Raw genomic sequence first — 18,330 nt, 5'->3', positions numbered from 1 at the left:
TTTTTTTTTTTTTTTTGTCATGCTCCCAAAACTTAACAGGGTGCTTTCTTTGCATTGCCTTGTTCTTCAAATGGCGTCTTGGATGTCGGTTAAAAACTTTACTTTTAGTCGGACATGGCTGAGACCAGGACAGAAAATAAGGAGTGTGGTTCGCGTGCATCTTCCCTAAACACAAACTCCTCCATTTTCTAACCTCCCACCCCCCCTTTTTTTTTCCTTTTGGCCCTGCAAGGTTGATCAGAGAGCCACCACCTTAAGAAGCTATCTCAATCCTTATCTCTTGAGTGTTTCCTTCTAATGTCTCTGGGCCTGGTAGTTTCCATGTGCTGCTTGTACTGGAGAATTGGACAGACAGGCTGAGAAAAGAAGGGAAGAGACATATATCTGGAGAAGGGTCTTTGCTGTGTGTTGAGACAGGCAACCAACTTTCTTCTAGTAAGAGTGGACTGTAAGTTCTGTGAGGGCAGGGACTGCTTTGTTGCCCTTTTTGGTGTTCTGACAGGAGTCTGTGGAAATGTCTGCAGCAGCCATTGTACAATAAACATTTAATGGCATGGTTGAAAAGAAGATTCCCCACCCCCCACCCCTTTTCCATGTGAGGCAGAGGCAATTAAATCAGAAACGTCACTGAATAGTCTCATTTAGAACAAAACCCGCTGTATTATGACACGTCCCTTTGGTGCTCTAGGGATTGGAGTCTCACCAACCTGCCCAGCTGCTCACGGCAATCTAAAGTTCCATCTTAAAGATGACGGTGTTTATGGCCCTTGTAATTACCCACCATTCCAACTCAGAGTGAAAGCAGTGGCTTGCCATTTAGTGCCGCGAAGCTAGAACTGGAGCAAGCAGTTTTTCCGTCTCAGACCTGAACCATTTGAATATCACCTGGAGATTGTAACGCCTTCCCGAAGGCCACTGGTAGCGCGTGAGAGTTTCTTTTTTGGCTGTATTGGACGTCCCGGTTTGCCACTCGGCGAAAGGCAAAGCACATGGAAGGCCAAGTCGTCCCTTGGAAGAGACTGATTTGGTTAAATGCTTGGCCGTTGGTGGCACAATAGAAACAACATTTCTCTTTTTCCTCTCCCTTCCCCCCCCCCCCCGAACATTTCAGAGTGACCAGTGATTGGACTCTTGGCGGCGCTTACCCTGAATCCTGAGTGTTAGGGGAGAGAGGGAATCTGCAGTTGCGGTTTCTGGAGCTGCTCATTAAGCAAGAATTCCCTATCCTGAGCAAGGCTTTAAGCCTAAAAGAAAGCAGAAATAGGTATGGATCATTGGTGTGTCTGACATGTGTGCATATGTGCATGTGTGTGTACTGGGTGGGGTGGGCATGGAATGGGTGGGGGTGGCCTAGTCTTGGGGGTCTAGAGTAGCTCAGTAGCAATATCAGTGTGGTCTTGCCTTGCAGGAAGTGTCTGTTAGGGATTTTGGTTGGAATTCTAGAACTTCTTGTTCCCCTAACCCACTCCCCCCCACACTTTTTTTTTTTTTTTTAGAGAGAGAGAGAAGGAGAGGGAAAGTCCAGTTCCAGGCACCAAAAGGGACTTATAGGTTATGCTTTGTGCACCTGTCTGGAAAAAATACCTTTCCAATATGAGAGTTTATCTACAGAGGAGCCCTGAAGAGTCACTGGGAGAGAGGAAAAGCACACTGAGGACATGCTGCTCAGTCTCTTAGTGTGCCCAAAAGAATATGGGGGCGTTGAGAAAGCCCTTTCTGGAGGTTTAGCTGTTAGGCCATTAGTAAAAAAACAAAACAAAACAAAATAAAAGCAAAACAAAACAAACACCTCAGGTGGCTGACATCATACATGAGTGAGAAAGAAGGGAAGCTGACCTTTTCCATCTGCCATGTACATAGTTCCAGGTCATTCCCTAAAAAACCAAAGGAAGTGAATGCAAGGCTGAAGGAGATGAGGGAGTGCCCAGCGTATTAAATCTAGGGGCGCAGGAATGTGGATGTCTGAGTTTTTCAACTAGAAGCCTGATGAGTCTGGATAGGCTGACTTTTAATGTGACTTTTTGTGTGACATTATAGTCATTTTCTAAGAACTTTGAAGATCTGGGAGAGTAGAAGTTTCATTTGTAAAATGTTAATATTGAATTCTAACAGTGTGACAAAACAGATTTTTTTATGAGTCTTTTCTCATAATTCTTAATTCATAAGTCTTTTTATAAATTTGTGGGACTAGACAATGCTGGGGAGAAGTGTGGTGGTTGGAGGAGAAAGAGATGTAACCTGCTACTCATTTTTCATATGGAAAGGGAAAGCCGAGGAAAGAATAATCAGTTGTTGAAGTTCCATTATAAATCAGTATTATGATAACAATTTGAATCATGACTTGTCTTTCTACGTATAAGACATAGTAATATGTTTCAGTCAACTCCTATTGCTTCATTAAGAATTGAAGGGTGCAAAAAGAAATACCCTTTATTTTTACATTTCTGGGTATTGTCAGAGATACACGTTTCAAATGAGGATTTCCCTCTGAAAACACTATCTCCTCACCACCCCCACCTTACCTTCCCCCAAATGGCTGGGTGGTTGAAAATGAAACTTTGCAAACAATAACTACCCAAGCCATTCTTCCTTCAAGTCCTTGGCAAGGAACAACCAAAACAGACAATACAAGCCTGATTTTTTTACAAAAGAAAGATATGTTCCTGACTTTCATGAGATCAGAAAGGAAGATGTAGATATTCCTGGATAGGATCAACGTATCTGATGCAAGTCAAGCTCTCTTTCCTTGATTCTGGTTATTTAACGTTTTATAGCTCCTCTCATATGCTGAACTGCTTTATAAATTCTTTCAGTGAGTTGACTTTTTCCCACTGTTCTGTGCCCCGCCCCCCAGCATATGAGTTGGATTTTTAATTAAGGAAACAGAGATAAATTCTTATTTATAAGGACCTGGATGCACTTTGATGGGTGGAGAAAAGGGGCTATGTAAAGGTAAAGGGAAAGATCTGGTGTGAAAAGCAATGTATATGAACTTTGTAAGTAAACCGGTGTACAATAAAAATTTTATTTTTCAAAAAAAATAACCATAGGGGCCTGGAGAAATTGTCATTTCTGATCTCTCTACTTGACTTCTCTGATTTCCCCTAGTTTTCTTGGGGGTTAATATGAAATATTTAGCCCATGCCTAAAGTGAAAGAATAAACATAGAGCTCTTAATTTTATTAATGCTAGAGCCAGGAGTCACTGATAATTAGTCTATAAATCAGTTCTTTACTTTGCTTCTACAAAGTACCTTATCCCCAAATACCCATTTTCTTCCTCATTAGAGGACTGACTTGTCCATCAACTGGGTGTTAAGCTTCCTGTTTCCCCTTCCCAGGTCAAGGGCAGCCCAGGTGCCCAATTTCTCTCTCTCTTCACAAGGCACCACCAGCAATAGAGATGAGAAATTCTGACGACCAGCCAAGTGGAGGAACCACAGTATTGCAGCGTCTGCTACAAGAGCAGCTTCGCTATGGCAATCCTAGCGAGAATCGCAGCCTGCTTGCCATTCAACAGCAAGCCGCGGGAAACGGCCCACCTTTCTCCAGTGGCGCTGGCAACCCTGGTCCTCAAAATGAGGTGTTGAGTCCCCAAGACCACCACCAACAGCTTGTAGCTCATGTCGCTCGACAAGAACCCCAAGGGCAGGAAATCCAGTCAGAAAATGCCATCATGGAGAAGCAGCTGTCCCCTCGAATGCAGAACAATGAAGAACTCCCAACCTACGAAGAAGCCAAGGTTCAGTCTCAGTACTTCCGAGGCCAGCAGCATGCCAGCGTTGGAGCTGCCTTCTATGTGACAGGAGTCACCAACCAGAAGATGAGGACTGAGGGACGTCCGTCAGTCCAGCGACTCAATCCTGGGAAGATGCACCAAGATGAAGGACTCCGAGACCTCAAGCAAGGGCATGTCCGCTCCCTAAGTGAACGATTAATGCAGATGTCACTGGCCACCAGTGGGGTGAAGGCCCATCCACCTGTTAACAGCGCTCCCCTCTCCTCACCACAGTCCAACGACCTCTACAATAATCCTGCAAGTTCCAGTGAATTCTACAAGACCCAAGGGCCAACTCCCAACCAGCATAGCCTGAAGGGCATGGAACACCGAGGCCCCCCACCAGAGTATCCCTTCAAGGGCATGCCACCCCAGTCTGTAGTGTGCACATCCCAGGAGCCAGGGCACTACTATAGTGAGCATCGTCTGAACCAGCCAGGCAGAACAGAGGGGCAACTGATGAGGTATCAGCATCCCCCTGAGTATGGAGCAGCCAGGTAAGAGAGTTTCCTTTCTGTCCTTTCCTGACCTCAGCCCCAACCAGCTTCTTCGGCTGTGTGTTGGGAATCTTAAGAGAAGGAATGGGCGTTTGGCATAACAAACTGCACTGCATGGCTGGTCCTTGGCTTTAGTAGACTAGCTGTCCACCTGTGTTTCTAGCCTCTTGTGCCACAATTAGGCTGCTCTAGTGGTTCTGGTGGCCTTCGTGGTAAACTGCGCTACAGTCCCGAAGGCACTCGGTTCAAATCCACCAGCTGCTCCGCGGGAGAAGGATGGGCAGTCCCCTCCCGTGTGATTAACTGCCTCTGAAAACCCGCCAGAGGGTCAGTTATGAGGCGGTTCTGACTCAGTGGCACACAACAACAGTGGTGCAGTCTATAGCAAGTGAACCCAAAGGCCACATGTCTCAAATGGATCAAATCCATCCGTGGCTTCCTCAAGAGAAAGATGAGCAGTCACCTCTTGCTGCCATTTACAGCCTCAGAAACCTAAAGGAGGGTTGCTGTGAGTCAGAACCGACTTGATGGCAGTGACTTTGACTTTCAGGGGGTTTTGTTTCAGCCATGACAAGCACTGTGAATTCCCTTGGTTTTGTATACTGAACATGGCCACAGCCACCTACTACATGAACAAGAAGACAAATCTTGATGTCAGTGGGTATTCTTTCCTGTTTCCTAGGACATGAAAGAGAAGTCAGTCAGTGTGCCTCTTCTTTTGAGTTATTAAAGCCCCAAGAAGCAGATGCCAATTATCTTGGACTTTAGTCTAAAACATGCTATCACTTCCATTTATATCCCTGTAGAAAACTTTCATCACTTTTTACTTTTTCTTTTTGCACACTGATCTGTCTGCTTTCCTATTAGTTGTAATTTTTTAGTAGAATTACCATATTTTTTTTGAAAGGCAAACACATTTTCCTATATATGTATGTGCTTAGACTCAGAATGGCCTTGCCGTGTATCCTTTCTTGCATTTCTTGAAGTCTGGATGGTTTCATGTATTTTTATTTTCTATAGAAAGTTTAGAACTTGTCTGTCATGATTTTAAGTACATTAAACCCACATCTTATCACATGGCCAGAAGGGACCAGTCCTTGGAGAAGTACATCATGCTCAAAAGAGTGGAGGGCCAGTGTAGGAGAAGAAGACCTGGGATGAGATGGATTGATAGAGTGACTTGGGTAATGGGGGGGTAGGTGTGTTAGAGTCAGTGAGACTGGCTCATGGCAGGGTAGGCTTCAGAGCTGTTGTACCTAGGGTCGCTATGAGTCTCAGGTGACTTGACAGCACATAACAATAACATCACATAAAAGTTTTAGTCAGGTGCTAAAATGTAGAAGGAAAACTATTCCCATGCCTTCAGTACCACTAAATTAAGTTTGGAAAACTTTCTCACATATTCAGTTACTCTTAAACACACCTCTTAATTATTCAGAACTCATTGTCCCATTGCTGCATTTGCCAGACGTTGTGTGATTCTGTTCATTGTTCCTGTTATTAGTTGGACCATCTCTGATCAGTACTATTGCAGCATGTGAGTTGGCAAAGGAGATTGGCACCATGGGCAACAGTGATGGTAATTTTGTGTGGCATTTCTGACCATTTAATGTGGGTAATTTTGAGTGGCCCTAAGCTTTGAATTCCCCGGGCTGGTATTTCATCATAGGCAGCCCACATACCAGCCCTGTTAATCTTTCCCCTCCTCCTCATTTGGGGGAAAAAGCCTCTTGGCTTAAAGTTCATTGGGTTACTCAAGAGAGAAAGCAGGCCGTGGTGTTATAGGGTGAAGGTAAGATTATACACCTATATTACCTGGTATTTAACTCCCCCCCCCCAGGTCCTGTGGTTTTCCTGTCTGTGTGTGTTGGGTTTGTTGTTGTTTTAGCCAGGTGCAATTCACTTTAGACTCCACCCCACTTTTGCTAGTTTAGATTTTTTTTTTTCTCTCAGATTGCTTTCCTAACCCTTTTTAACCTCTTCTGTCACTTTCAAAGGGCAGGAGCCTAAGTTCTGATAAGTGACTTGGGAACAGGAAATAGAGTAACCATCCGGGCTATTCACGTTTCAGTGAGAACAAGCATCCATTTCCCATCTGTCCAATGAAACGGAAGATCTAGAGAGGGCTGGGGCTGCTCAGCTGCTTAGTTGAGTGGAAACCCGCTCAAGCCAGCAAAGTGTCAATGAAGCCGGGGGTTTTTGTTTTGCTTTTCCCATCAGTATGGAAGAAATCTGTAGGGCTCCCTCCCATATGTGGATGGGCTGACGTCTGTTGCCTTGTGGGAGGGGAGTGTGTTGGCTGGGGTGTGGAGCAAAATGGCCCGCCTTCCCAGGAAAGCTATTTTCAGAAGTCATTCACCAGTATTGTTTGTGATCTGAAATGACTCCCACAGTGTTTGAAGCTAGATGGAAAAGCCCTTTGATCTTCCTAAATAAATAATAAGGAGCCTAAAGAGAGTGTGGCTTCCCCCACCCCTTCTTCGTCCAGTACTGATTAAATCACCAGAGAAATCTAGCTGCATGTATTTTAGAGGAAGATACTGTATGTTTCTCCTTCCTCCTAAATTTTGTGGGGTTGCTCTGTCTTTCTGACCCCCAAGTCTGCAGAGCGCCTGCTGACTGTCCACTCTAAAGCAACAATGTCATATGTAGGTTCACTTTAACAAGTCTTCTTTCTCTGGGAGGAGAGCAAGGTGCTTGGTACGTTTGATGAATAAGCAGATGGCAAGTGATCCCAACTGGAGGATGCTCTGTGTAAAGGTTGGATCTGCTTCAGGCAAATTTTGACTGTAAAGTCGTGTCCCCCCCCTCCCCTTGGGGCCCAGGTAAGGGAGTGGCATCTGTGAACAAACTATTGGCAGGAGAAGGTAGTAGAACTGCTTTCCAGAAGTATACGATGTGGTGACACTTTTTTCCTCCTTTATGTCCTTCAACCAACTAGCGATACAGTCTGTGAGTACTTTTCCAAGTTAACTGCCATGAGCAACAAACAATTAGGAACCTAAATTCTACATTCTTAATCCACAAATTACATATCAGCATGCAGATCAAACCCTTTGAACAAATTGCCGTTTAAAAACAACAACAGAAACCCCTTTGTTTGCCTTTAGAAGTGCAGTGAGATACTGGAGATTTGCTGTTAAAAAAAAATGAACAAAATGTTATAAACAATCTTTTTTATTACCTCATCTTCTGTATTTCCTCCTCCCCACTTAAAAAAAAAAAGTCATGAATGCCCAAAGCTCCAGATGGGAAACAAGGCCAAGCCAGCTGAAGAATTTTAAATTTTCTGAATCATTGTTCTCCTGAGCACTGAGCCTTTGCCGGATCCTGGGTTTTGTACATTTATCCATGGGGTTTTTTTTAAAAAAGATGAAATCATTTCTGTTTGCAAAGCAATTGCCTTCTTTCAGTTGCTGAGATCCTGCCAGATCTGAGGTTTCTTGAAATCCTCGTTGAGTGGAATCTGAGAGTGACCTAACTGTAGTTCAGAACGGAGCTGATTGTGCAAGAGAAACAATTAGGAATTTGCAGCCCTCTCCGGGCCTCACAGGCTTCACCAGTGCTGAGTCTCGGAGAGGAAGCATTTCTGTGGTGAGAAAAAACCGGGTTCCAGGCTGTTGGTGGCACCTGTTCTGGTATGAGTGTGTATGTGTGTACAAGAACTTGCACTGGCGTGGGTCAGGACTGACTGCCTCTGTGTGTGTGTGTGTGTGTGTAATGTATGTGTATTTGAGGAAGGTGGAGGCTTCCTGTGACCATGGCGGCAGGATAGAAGGTTCTGTGTCAGCTGGATGCACTCGCTGGCTTTTACTTTCCCTTTGTGTTCTTGCAAGCCCTCTCTGGCAATGAGTTTCTCTGGCTTTGGGAAGGACACCAAATGCTGAATTGAGTCACAGGCCTCCTTGTATATGTGCTGTCACTCACCCCCTTCCCCCACACCCTAAGTGGCCCAGGTTGTCTTAGAAAGGAGCAGGATGAAGGGAGGGAAGAGACAGGGAGGCAGGTCAGGGGGCCTTCTAGTAGGATCATGTGATTCTATTGTCTGTTGGCGACTTGTTGTTCGTGGTTAATATTTCAGTGGGGAGAGATTCAAGCTGCTTGTATAGTGGAAGGAAGGACATGGGTGGTTTGCAGTCGGGCTGACACCCTTATTATTACTGTTATTACAATTATTATTATCTTTATTTAATCTTGAGTTTATTCTGATCCTGCCAATCTTTCTCGCAGGAGCCTGGGTAACATAGTGCATAATGCTCCAGGCTGCTAACCATAAGGTTAGCAGTTTGAATCTACCAGTTACTTCTTGAGAGAAAGATGGACAGTCTCCTTCTGTGAAGATTTATAGCCTCAGAAACCAACAGAGGTCGCTATGAGTCAGAATCAACTTGATGGCTGTTTGTGTGTGTCTGCATGTGTGTGATCTCCCCCATAGCTCTCTTGCCCCCCCAGTCATCTCTCCCCTCTTTTCAGGGGAAACTTCACACAATTATTAATGCTGTTATGCTTTTATGTGGTGGGAGGGTGCTGGAGCCCAGATGGAGTTTATTAGCTGGAAGCTTTTCTTTTCTTCTGTGACCATCAGAGACTGAATGCCCAGCTGTCCTGGTATTCCCAGCACTGCAGTGCATGTAGTCCCCTCCTTTTCCAGCCTAGGAACCTGAGGGACAACTGCCTTGTGTAGGTAGAACCCAGAGTCATGGCCTGATGCAGATCCTGGGTGGCTGAGATTCAGAGAGCTCAGACTCCAGAGAGCTAGTGATCTTCTTTCCCAGTCCCCTGGAAGGTACTTTATGCGTGTTCAGGGCATTGAGGGATCTTTCCAGGCAGGAGAGGGTCCACTGGCACAGTCTAAGAGAGAATCCTGTGTTGCTTGATGGGTCCCAGAGGAGTTGAGGGGGCGGGTAATATTCCAGTTCAGAACTGGGCCTTCAGTCATTGAACGAGAAAACCTCGAAAGCTTCTAAACTTTAGAACAAACAGGAATGTCAACATGGTGATTCCCTCCTTATATTTTGAGACCTAGAAAGAATGCTGCCAAGCAAAAAATGTAATCCCCTCTCTTGTGCATTTGGGAGCTCTGACGGCCTAGTGGCAAGAAATTGTGTTGCAATTCCCAAAACATGCAGTTCAAGGCCACCAGCCGCTCCGCCGGAGAAGAATGGGCAAATTCTAGTACATTGTTTTCATTCTAGGGAAATATAGTATAATATATAAAATACAGTGTACTTAACTTATGAGGAAACTGTAGACCCCTGGTATAAAATACTGGGAAAGATCCATCAATAGAAGTTTACACACAGCCCCAAGGTTTTTTATGTGATGAGTACTTTGAACTCTTCGAGAGAAAGATTAGGTATGGTAGCAGTTTTACAATTGTAATCATGAGTACCATGCACAATATTCTGTGCATGATTTGTTTGCATGCATCTTTTACCATTAACCAGTCATTTATATTAAAGTGTGTATGAGATTGGGTGAGTGAGGAGGGGGTTAGTAGTTGTTGAATCAGAGCCATAGATGGAGCTGAAAAACATCCTAAAGTTAAGGTAAGTTCGAGGGCTCTTGTAAACATCTGAGTTATTGAAGATCCATATGTAAGTATTTGAAAAAAATATATATATGAAACCTCCTTATAACGAGGATCTCTTCTAGGGATAAAGTATCAATAATGCCAACTGGAGTATGTGTGGAGGAGATAAGCTTTGGCATGTTGATTGCCAGTTAAAAGTTAATTGCTCCTACAAATTTGTCCCAGTTCCATCATGAATTTTATGCAATTTAGTGCAGAGATTTAAGTGGCTATCCCATAAGTAAAATCTAATAATAAGATCAACCTATTTAACTAGGAGGTAAATAAGAGACACTTTATGATTTCTTTTGAGCTAAAAAATGAGACGAGCCCAGTATGTTTGCAGGAATGACACAGGCTCATGCAGATGAGGTAATTTGAGTAAGGTCTACATGCCTGATAAAATAGGGTCTCCAAACTGGTATGATTCACATTCCGCAGATTGAGCAGTCTCAACTCATGACCAGGTAGCCATAGGATTTGAGAGGTACATGAGGTTAGCTAGACAAGGGCTAGGCGATATGTGTGTGCCAGAACAAGTTTTATGTCTTTGCTAGAGGTGGTGATGGTGGAAGTGATGTGTTTCCCTTGATGACTAGTGGTCTGGTATTATGTACACAGAAAGGGAAGAGTGAATGACATTAAATAGTGTCCAGAAGTTCTCCAAGATTGTAAGTCTTGGCCTGAGGATTTGAAAATTGGTGCCCAGTAATTAGTGTTTTGTAGTGGTGGAGGGCTGAAAAAAGTGATAATCAAGGAACAAGGGCTCTACCCTGGCATTACTGCTAACACACTGTGGAGTATTTCATAGACCATTTCACTCTCTGCATCTCAGTTTCTCCAGAGACAGAGTGGAATTCGTCTAAGAGCTTTTTACCTCTTACATTTTGTCATTCACTAATACAAAAAAAAAGGTGATAAGGTTTACTCCAACCCCTTCCAAATCTTGATATGGCCACTGCTAATTGAGACACCACCGTGAAATCATTAATAACTATAATCACCAAGTATTATGTGGTGTGGTTTAGATAAATACTTTCTGTATCCTCAAGTAAATTTCTTGTGACTGTATGACCAAAGGGATGCTTCAGAATGATCAAAGGGGGTTGCAGATAACATAATGAAGGCATTCTCTATGGCTGTTGAGAGAGAGAGAGGTTTGTTGTTGTGTTTGGTTTTTTCTGTGCAAGTGGGATGCATTTTCTAAATTTAAAGCTTTGTGTGTGCTGCACCCCATATGGAATGCAAGAAAACATTTCATTTAAAATGACAAGGTAAAAAAATAATCCTTTTGGTATATTTGCTAAAACACTTGAACTTCCTCTGTGAGTATACAGGCATCCATCAGTTTAGATTTCCACCAGAAGACCTTTGAGGTCATCTGTTTTAGTCCCCCCGCCATGGGCACACATCATTCTCCATCAGGTCTTTCTGTCTGGTGAAGTCCCAGAAAATCCGATCTGGTGAGGTCTGTAGGGGTTCTTGCAGGGACCACATAGCCTAGTACTGCCTGCTCCTCAGCTCCTCATTTTGCTGGTGTCCGACGTGTCCTAGACCTTCCTACTCCTGCTTTATTATGCTTTTCCCCCTTAGTGCTTTCGTGGGCACCCTAACCTGAGCATGCCCTTCGTCTTTTGCAGGCCAGCACAGGACATCTCATTGCCACTGGCTGCCAGGAACTCTCAGCCTCATAGCCCTACTTCTTCCCTCACATCTGGGGGTTCCTTGTCCTTGCTGCAGTCTCCACCATCCACTAGATTGTCTCCTGCCCAACACGGCTTGGTTCCAAACCAAGGCGACCACTCTTCTCACCTGCCTAGTAGGCCACAGCAGCATTTCCTTCCTAATCAGGCTCACCAGGGAGACCATTACCGTCTCTCTCAGCCCAGCCTTAGTTCACAGCAACAGCAGCACCACCACCACCACCACCAACCCCAGCAGCAGCCACAGCCGCCGCAGCAGCCGCAGCCAGGAGAGGCCTACCCAGCTATGCCTCGGGCGCAGCAGTCATCTGCTTCTTATCAACCTGTGCCGGCCGACCCTTTTGCCATTGTTTCCAGAGCCCAGCAGATGGTTGAGATCCTCTCAGATGAGAATCGGAACTTGCGGCAAGAGTTGGATGGATGCTACGAGAAGGTGGCCAGACTCCAGAAGGTGAGGCCCCTGTTTGCAGATGTTAAAGTCTCTTTTACATTTTATTTAAACAGTGAAAGTTGGTTAGTGTACTTTTAAAATATTCACACAATGGAATACTACGCTGCATTGAAAAGCAAGGAACTCATGCAATATTATTCAAAATGAGTGGCCCTGGAGGACATTATGCTGAATGAAATATCTCAGTCACAAAAGAACAAATACTGCATAGAGCCCCTGTTGTAGAATGGGACTGACATCAGGGTTGCGGGGAGACTGAGAAAGATGGGACAAATTATGTACACTGCTTTGAAACTGATGAGGGAGAAATCTGTTTAAAAGCGATATATGATTGGGCATTATGGTTATGACAAGAGTCCAGAACGAAGGTTGCATAGTGGAGCATACTTGGGCGGGGGGGAGGGATTGTATACCAATGAAAGAATTTTTCTTTTATTTTCAAAGAGAAGACTGAACTGGGGGGAGAGGTGGGCAGGGAGAAAAATGCAACAGTGAATGAATGGAAATCCCAATCTCTGTAAATGTTCATGAAAATTAATTTTAAAAAGTTTCCCTTTTCATGTACCCACCTTATTTAGGGAGCTTTGGTGGCTTAGTGGTAAGGAGTTGCGCTTCTACTGGAAAAAGAAGCAATCTGAGTTCACCAACTGCTCTGTGGAAGAAAGATGGGTCATCTCCTCCCATGTGATTTACAGCCTCTGAAAACTCACTGGAGGGTTAGGCTCACTACGCATCATCAGGCCTGACTCGAGAATACACAATGACAACTTTGTGTAAGGACAGATTTTCAAGGTTCTTCAATCTGAATGTGGTTATGTGTCAAACTTTGGAGAAGGCCTTCTGTCCTGAGAGAAGTAATTTGCGTTTATGTGAGCGAAAGACACAACACGTTTTATATCACTTCCCTAGGCACCATAGTGCTAAAGGAGACATAATAGATTGTTTTAGAATCCCTGTATTAAATTATATGCTGCTATTGTTGTTAGGTACCACTAAGCTTTTGACTTAGGTAAAATGCATCAAAACCTTGCCCAGTCCTCACAGCCTCTGCTGTGCTCCAGTTCATTGTTGCAGTTACTGTGTCAACCCCCAAATAACATTGTTTTAGAATCCCCGAAGGAAGGAAGCACCTTATCCTAATAGATGAACTCTTGCCGACATCTTCAGGCTTTGCTCTTGATTCTGAATTAGCATCTTAAATATAAAACTTCACTCTGAGAAAACAGATCTCCCCAGATGCAGTTGGATCCTGCTTTGCCTTGTTCTGGAAAAGGCTTACAGTACTTTTCCTGATTGGAGGTTTCTGCGTAACCCTCCTTCAACAGCCCTTCTTGTCCCTGTATTTGTGTTCATCTTTGTCTGCAGCTCAGATTTAACATCTGTTCTCTTGCTCTGGGGTGTGTAGGAGGCAGGAGGGGCCTAGTGCCACAGCTGGGTGACAGGTGACAGCCCTAGGGTGAGGAAGTAGAAGGAAAAAAAAAATAAAGAGTATGTGTCCCCAAGTTCACATTCTTCCCTTGGCCCCTCCTGTCTTCCAAAGTAGAGACTTCAGCTCTTGATTGCCCCAAGCTGAGAACCTTAAGTCTTGGCTTCCATTTGGTTTTGATAAGTACGGTTAGGCCTTTGGCAGCCTCTTTATCGCTTTTTGCCATTGTGGAGCTCATGTGGTCTGATCTCCCTACAATGTGCACTTTTCAGGCAGCTGAGGGCAAAGGTGGAGGAAGGAAAGGAGGTCGTGCCTTGTATTGTTCAGTAAGTCCATCCTTGGGAGACACCTAGGAATGGAAATTTCAGGGACATGAATGAGGCTGAAAATTTGGAAACCCCAGACCTCAAGCCTAAAGGCTTATGATCAGTTAAGTATTTCTTAGGTAGTAAAATTGGCTTCCCCCTTGTTGTTGTTGTTGTTGTTGTTGTTGTTGTTAAGTGCTGTCGAGTCGCAGGTGACTCATAGTGGCCCTATGAACAAAAGTCCTGGACACTTCCTGCATAACTTCCGTCCTTTCTCAAGCTATTGTGGAAGTGGATGCCACTCCTGCTTCCAAGTTTGTTTTAATTGGGGAACTTCACCTAACACTGTCCACTATGGGTAACAGTATTCAGCTTCACAGAAACCGTGAGTTACCTCTGTACAGCAAGTGGACATACCAGGATTACACCACCTAGAAGAATGTTTCACCAAAAACAATTAAAAGCAGGCCTGAGGGCCGTGGAGTAGAGTCACCCAGCTTTGGCTTGGGAGCATGGCTTTCAGTCTGCTAGGCCGACTGCTTGGTCTCTTTCTCTCTGCTGTTGGTGGTGGTAGTGTTGTTAAGTGCCATCGAGTCGCAGGCGACTCATAGCGACCCTAAGAATGTAGTGAAAAAGGCTTCCCCCTTAGATTTCTCAAATCCGATTAAGAATTGTGGGAGTGTAGAGAGAGGATTGTTTCTCGCTGAATTCTCCCTCAAGTTTATATTTACTCTCTTTCCTCATTGTGACTACATTCCCTCCCATTATAAAAGCATGATATTTACACACTAGCTGCAGTTTTGGGAGCTCTGGTGGCACAGAAAGTTGCACTGCTAACCCAAAGGTGGTGTCTCTCTGCGTTCAAATCTGCCATTGGTTTCAAGGGAGAAAGGTGGACAGTCTCATCTGGTGGGATTTTACAGCTTCTGAAAATCCACAGGAAGATCAGCTCTGACTGGAAGGAAATAAGAGGAGCAGATTGAAATGGTTTGGTTGATTGGATTGATTAATGCTTGATGCCCTCTGCCTAAATCTGTTCAGGATAGCCTGTGCCCCATCTTTGATGGGGTAACTGAAGGAAGCATAAACTCAGATACCCTAAGCCCTCTTTGTTCAAAGATCCCTCATGATTGGTTTGACTTTTTCATTGTGTTTGTTGTTTGGTGTGGGTCTTTTATATTTTCTGGTGTGTGGTGGTGGAGAAGGAGGAGGAGAGAGTAAGATACTTGCTTTGTGTAAGTGTACAATCAAAAGACATAAAATCACCAGTGTTGGAAGACAAGCCTAGCAGCCAATATGAGGAAAATAGGCCTCACAATAGGCATAATTGGTACAACTTGAGTGTTAACAAGTAAAGGCCAACCCAGTGCTGTAGTGGGTTGGAAGAGCAGGTGTATGCAAGAGGAAAAGGAAAGTGGGGAGCATAAGGTGGCTAGAAGCCAGCTAGCGCCAGGGAAAATACTGGTCCAAGACTCCTATGCACATAGAACTCATAAGGAATTCGGCTGTCACTCTCAGTCTTCCCTGCCCACATCCTCAAGGCGACACACTGGACATGTCCTCCAGTGACTTCTTTTCCTGGAAGGCCCTGTTAAGAGATGTGCAACTTGCCTCTTTGAAGGGCACTGTAGTCTTTTCACAGGGAGTAAGAAAGAATTGGTAAAAGGCCTTGAAATAGTACTTTGTACAATTTGAGTAAAGGCCTTGCCTTCCAAGTGACACATTAGTCTATGGGGGAACTGGATAGCCTTGTATTCTAAAGGCTATCGAGAGCAAGCCAGCACCAAACCTGCTCTTTCAAGTGGAAATATTTCTTTTCTCTTCTCCAGCACTTAAATTTCTTGCAAAGGCTTCATCAGGTGCAGGTCTTGTGGATCTTGTCTCTAAATACCATTCAGCAGTTTTCACCTTCTGCGCTGCTATCTTGGTGCCATCTGCAGAGAGAAAAACACTTTCAGGTCTGCTCTTTTCTGTGATAGAAGCCCCGTTTTGTCTGCAAGGCATCATTTTGAGCCCGGGAGCAGGTTGATTGTGAGTTGTTTGGTCATGCTACCTGTCTCAGTCCTCTAGTGCCTATGTAACCAGAAATAACCACAAGTGGCAAGCTTTACCAAGCAGAAGTTTCTTTCTGCCAGCTTTAGAGGCTCAAAGTGTTCATTCAGAGTGCCCGTTTGAGGGAAAAGCTTTCTCTGTCAACTCTGGAGGAAGGTCCATGTCTCTTCAGGGTCTGTTTCCTGTTTCCTTTGAGATCGGCATGTGTCTTGGCTTCTCACTTAATCTCTGTGTACTCACATGCCTGTTATATTTCCTTCATATCAAAAAAGAAATTAACTCAAGACACCCTACCCTGATCTTGTCTCACTAACAACCCACTCCTAATTAGAATCACAACCGATGAGGGAGGTCATAAACAGAGGTTATGATTTTGTAACACGTGTTCGAGTGAGGCACAATTAAGTTGATAAAGACAACCTTTCCCTCAGTCTTATATTTGCTGCCGTTGTTAAGTACCATCGAGTCAGAACCCACTCCTGGCTGACCCTCCAGTGGGATTTCAAAGGCAGTGAATCACACGGGAGGAGACTGCCCATCCTTCTCTCACGGAGCAGCTGGTGAATTAGAACCTTTAACATGGCAGCTCTTTACCACGAGGCCACCAGAGTGCCGGGGGCCGGGAGGGGAGGGTCTGATATTTTCTCTCCGTAAAGTAATTTGAGGTAATAGGACATGGAGATAGAATGCAGATTACTGAACATTTTGAGGAAAGATTTATCCAAAGAAGGGGGATATATGGAAAATCATTTCCGAGTCCTATAAAGACCAAACTCTTGTTTGTGACTGGAGGAACTTCCCTATATTTTGACCTAAGATCGTTTTGAAGCCTTGAATGGAAACCATTCCATGAAGATGCCTTTAAACTAAAAATAAATAAATAAATAAATAAATAAATAGATAGATAGATAGATAGATAGATAGATAGATAGATAGTAGCGCAACTAATTAAAGAATGTTCCCCTTGAGCAGTTTGTTCTTTTACAGAATTATCTGTGATCATATTGATAACAGTAACTCTAAATCCGAAAAGTTTAGAGGACATGGAGTCTGAATTAATGGTGGCGAAACAATATGGGGAGAGAGAACAAGATGACAACACAATATGAACTGTATCACTGAGCTGCATATGTAGAAAAACACTGAATGAGTATTATTTTCACCAAAACGAATTTTTGTCTATAAAAAGAAAGAATGCAGGGGGTTGCAAGAGTCAAATTTCATTTATCCTCACTGCTTGTGGATAGGCTATGGCGTTTATTTTTCTTAGGCAAATTATATGCAAACACCTCTGGTTAGTATACGCAGTTAGAGAATGTCTAACTGGTTTCAGAATTGCTTTCTGGTTACAGAAATACTCTGGAGTCTCTCTTTCTTTTACTTATTTATTCCTGATTCTGGCTGATTTGGAGTAAGAACTTCTCACCTCATTGTGGTTTCTCCACCCCCACCCCGCCCTCCTCATCTTATAAGATTTGCAGGGTGTCATAAAACACAACTCTGTTCATTAATTTCTGTTCAAAAGTCTGTACTGGTTTCCCACTGACTCTGGGGATAAAGTCCAAATGCTTGGCATTAGAGCGAGCCCTTTTATGATCTGACTCCAGTCTGTCTTTGTAGCTGTATCTCACCCGCTTTCTAGTGTCCAGCCAAATGAAAGTACTGCTCATTCTGGGACTACATTTACTCACTCAGAATAGAATACCCTTCCCCTCACCTCTGCCGTTGAAACCTGACCCATTTCTTCAGTATCTGACTCGAATGCCACCTCTTGCCTGAAATTACTGTGCTATTTCCCTTACCCACAACAAGGAATAACCCCTTCTTTCTCTGTAGAACTTACAGAACTATTTCTACATATCTTGGTATGGCAGCATTTCCTGTGTTATTTTTCTCAAACAGATTGAAAGTTCTTTTTTGTTTGTTTGTTTTGGGTTTTTTTTTTAATTTATTTTACTAGTTTATATCCAAAATTTGTATACATACTTTCCAGAACAGATGCTTCTAATTTCTCTCACCCCCCCCCGCATCAAATTATACAACTCCGTGATTAATCCCCTCTCCCCCTGCACATCCTCATCCCTCTGCTTCTACCTTCTCCCACCCCTCTTGGATCCTTATCCTCATCCTACAATAATGGTTTTATAGAATATTTGTCTTTGTGGGACTGAGTTTGTTCACTCAGCATAATGCTCTCCAGTCCCTCCCAAGTTAGGGCAAAACGAAATTTCTCATTCATATTTCCATTTCTCACAACACTGTAAAGGCTTCTTGTAAATAATAGACCCTTGATAACAGTAAGCATCAATCAAACTGATGCATGAGACTGAGATTTAGGGTTCTTAGGGCTCATCTCTACGACTGACTTACACCTGCTAAGCTAGGGAGAAGGAGTCCTGGTGGCATAGTGGTTAAATGCTTAGCTGCTAACCAAAAGGTCAGTGTTTTGAACCCCCGAGCTGCTCATCAGGAAAAAAAGATAGCAATATTATAATATTATAGTATAATAGTATAATAATATTTCTATGAATATTAAAACCTTGGAAA

General features: G+C 43.8%; 1 protein-coding gene across 1 annotated transcript in view; it reads left to right on the top strand.

The window, feature by feature from the left end:
• Positions 1-1,207: 1,207 nt before the first annotated feature.
• AMOT (angiomotin) overlaps positions 1,208-18,330 on the top strand; it is a 56,181-nt gene continuing 39,058 nt past the window's right edge. Inside the window, exons 1-3 of the mRNA XM_006889933.1 lie at positions 1,208-1,264; positions 3,385-4,274; positions 11,487-12,000. Of these exons, the coding sequence (XP_006889995.1) occupies positions 3,403-4,274; positions 11,487-12,000 (1,386 nt within the window). The 5' untranslated portion in view covers positions 1,208-1,264; positions 3,385-3,402. The remainder of the gene's footprint in view (positions 1,265-3,384; positions 4,275-11,486; positions 12,001-18,330) is intronic.

This window comes from Elephantulus edwardii, unplaced genomic scaffold (assembly GCF_000299155.1).
Source record: "Elephantulus edwardii isolate Elephantulus edwardi_28Jun2011 unplaced genomic scaffold, EleEdw1.0 scaffold00083, whole genome shotgun sequence".
NCBI classification, from domain to species: Eukaryota; Metazoa; Chordata; class Mammalia; order Macroscelidea; family Macroscelididae; genus Elephantulus; species Elephantulus edwardii.
The sequence above is the reverse complement of the archived record's forward strand: the minus strand, read 5'-3'. Positions and strand labels throughout refer to the sequence as shown.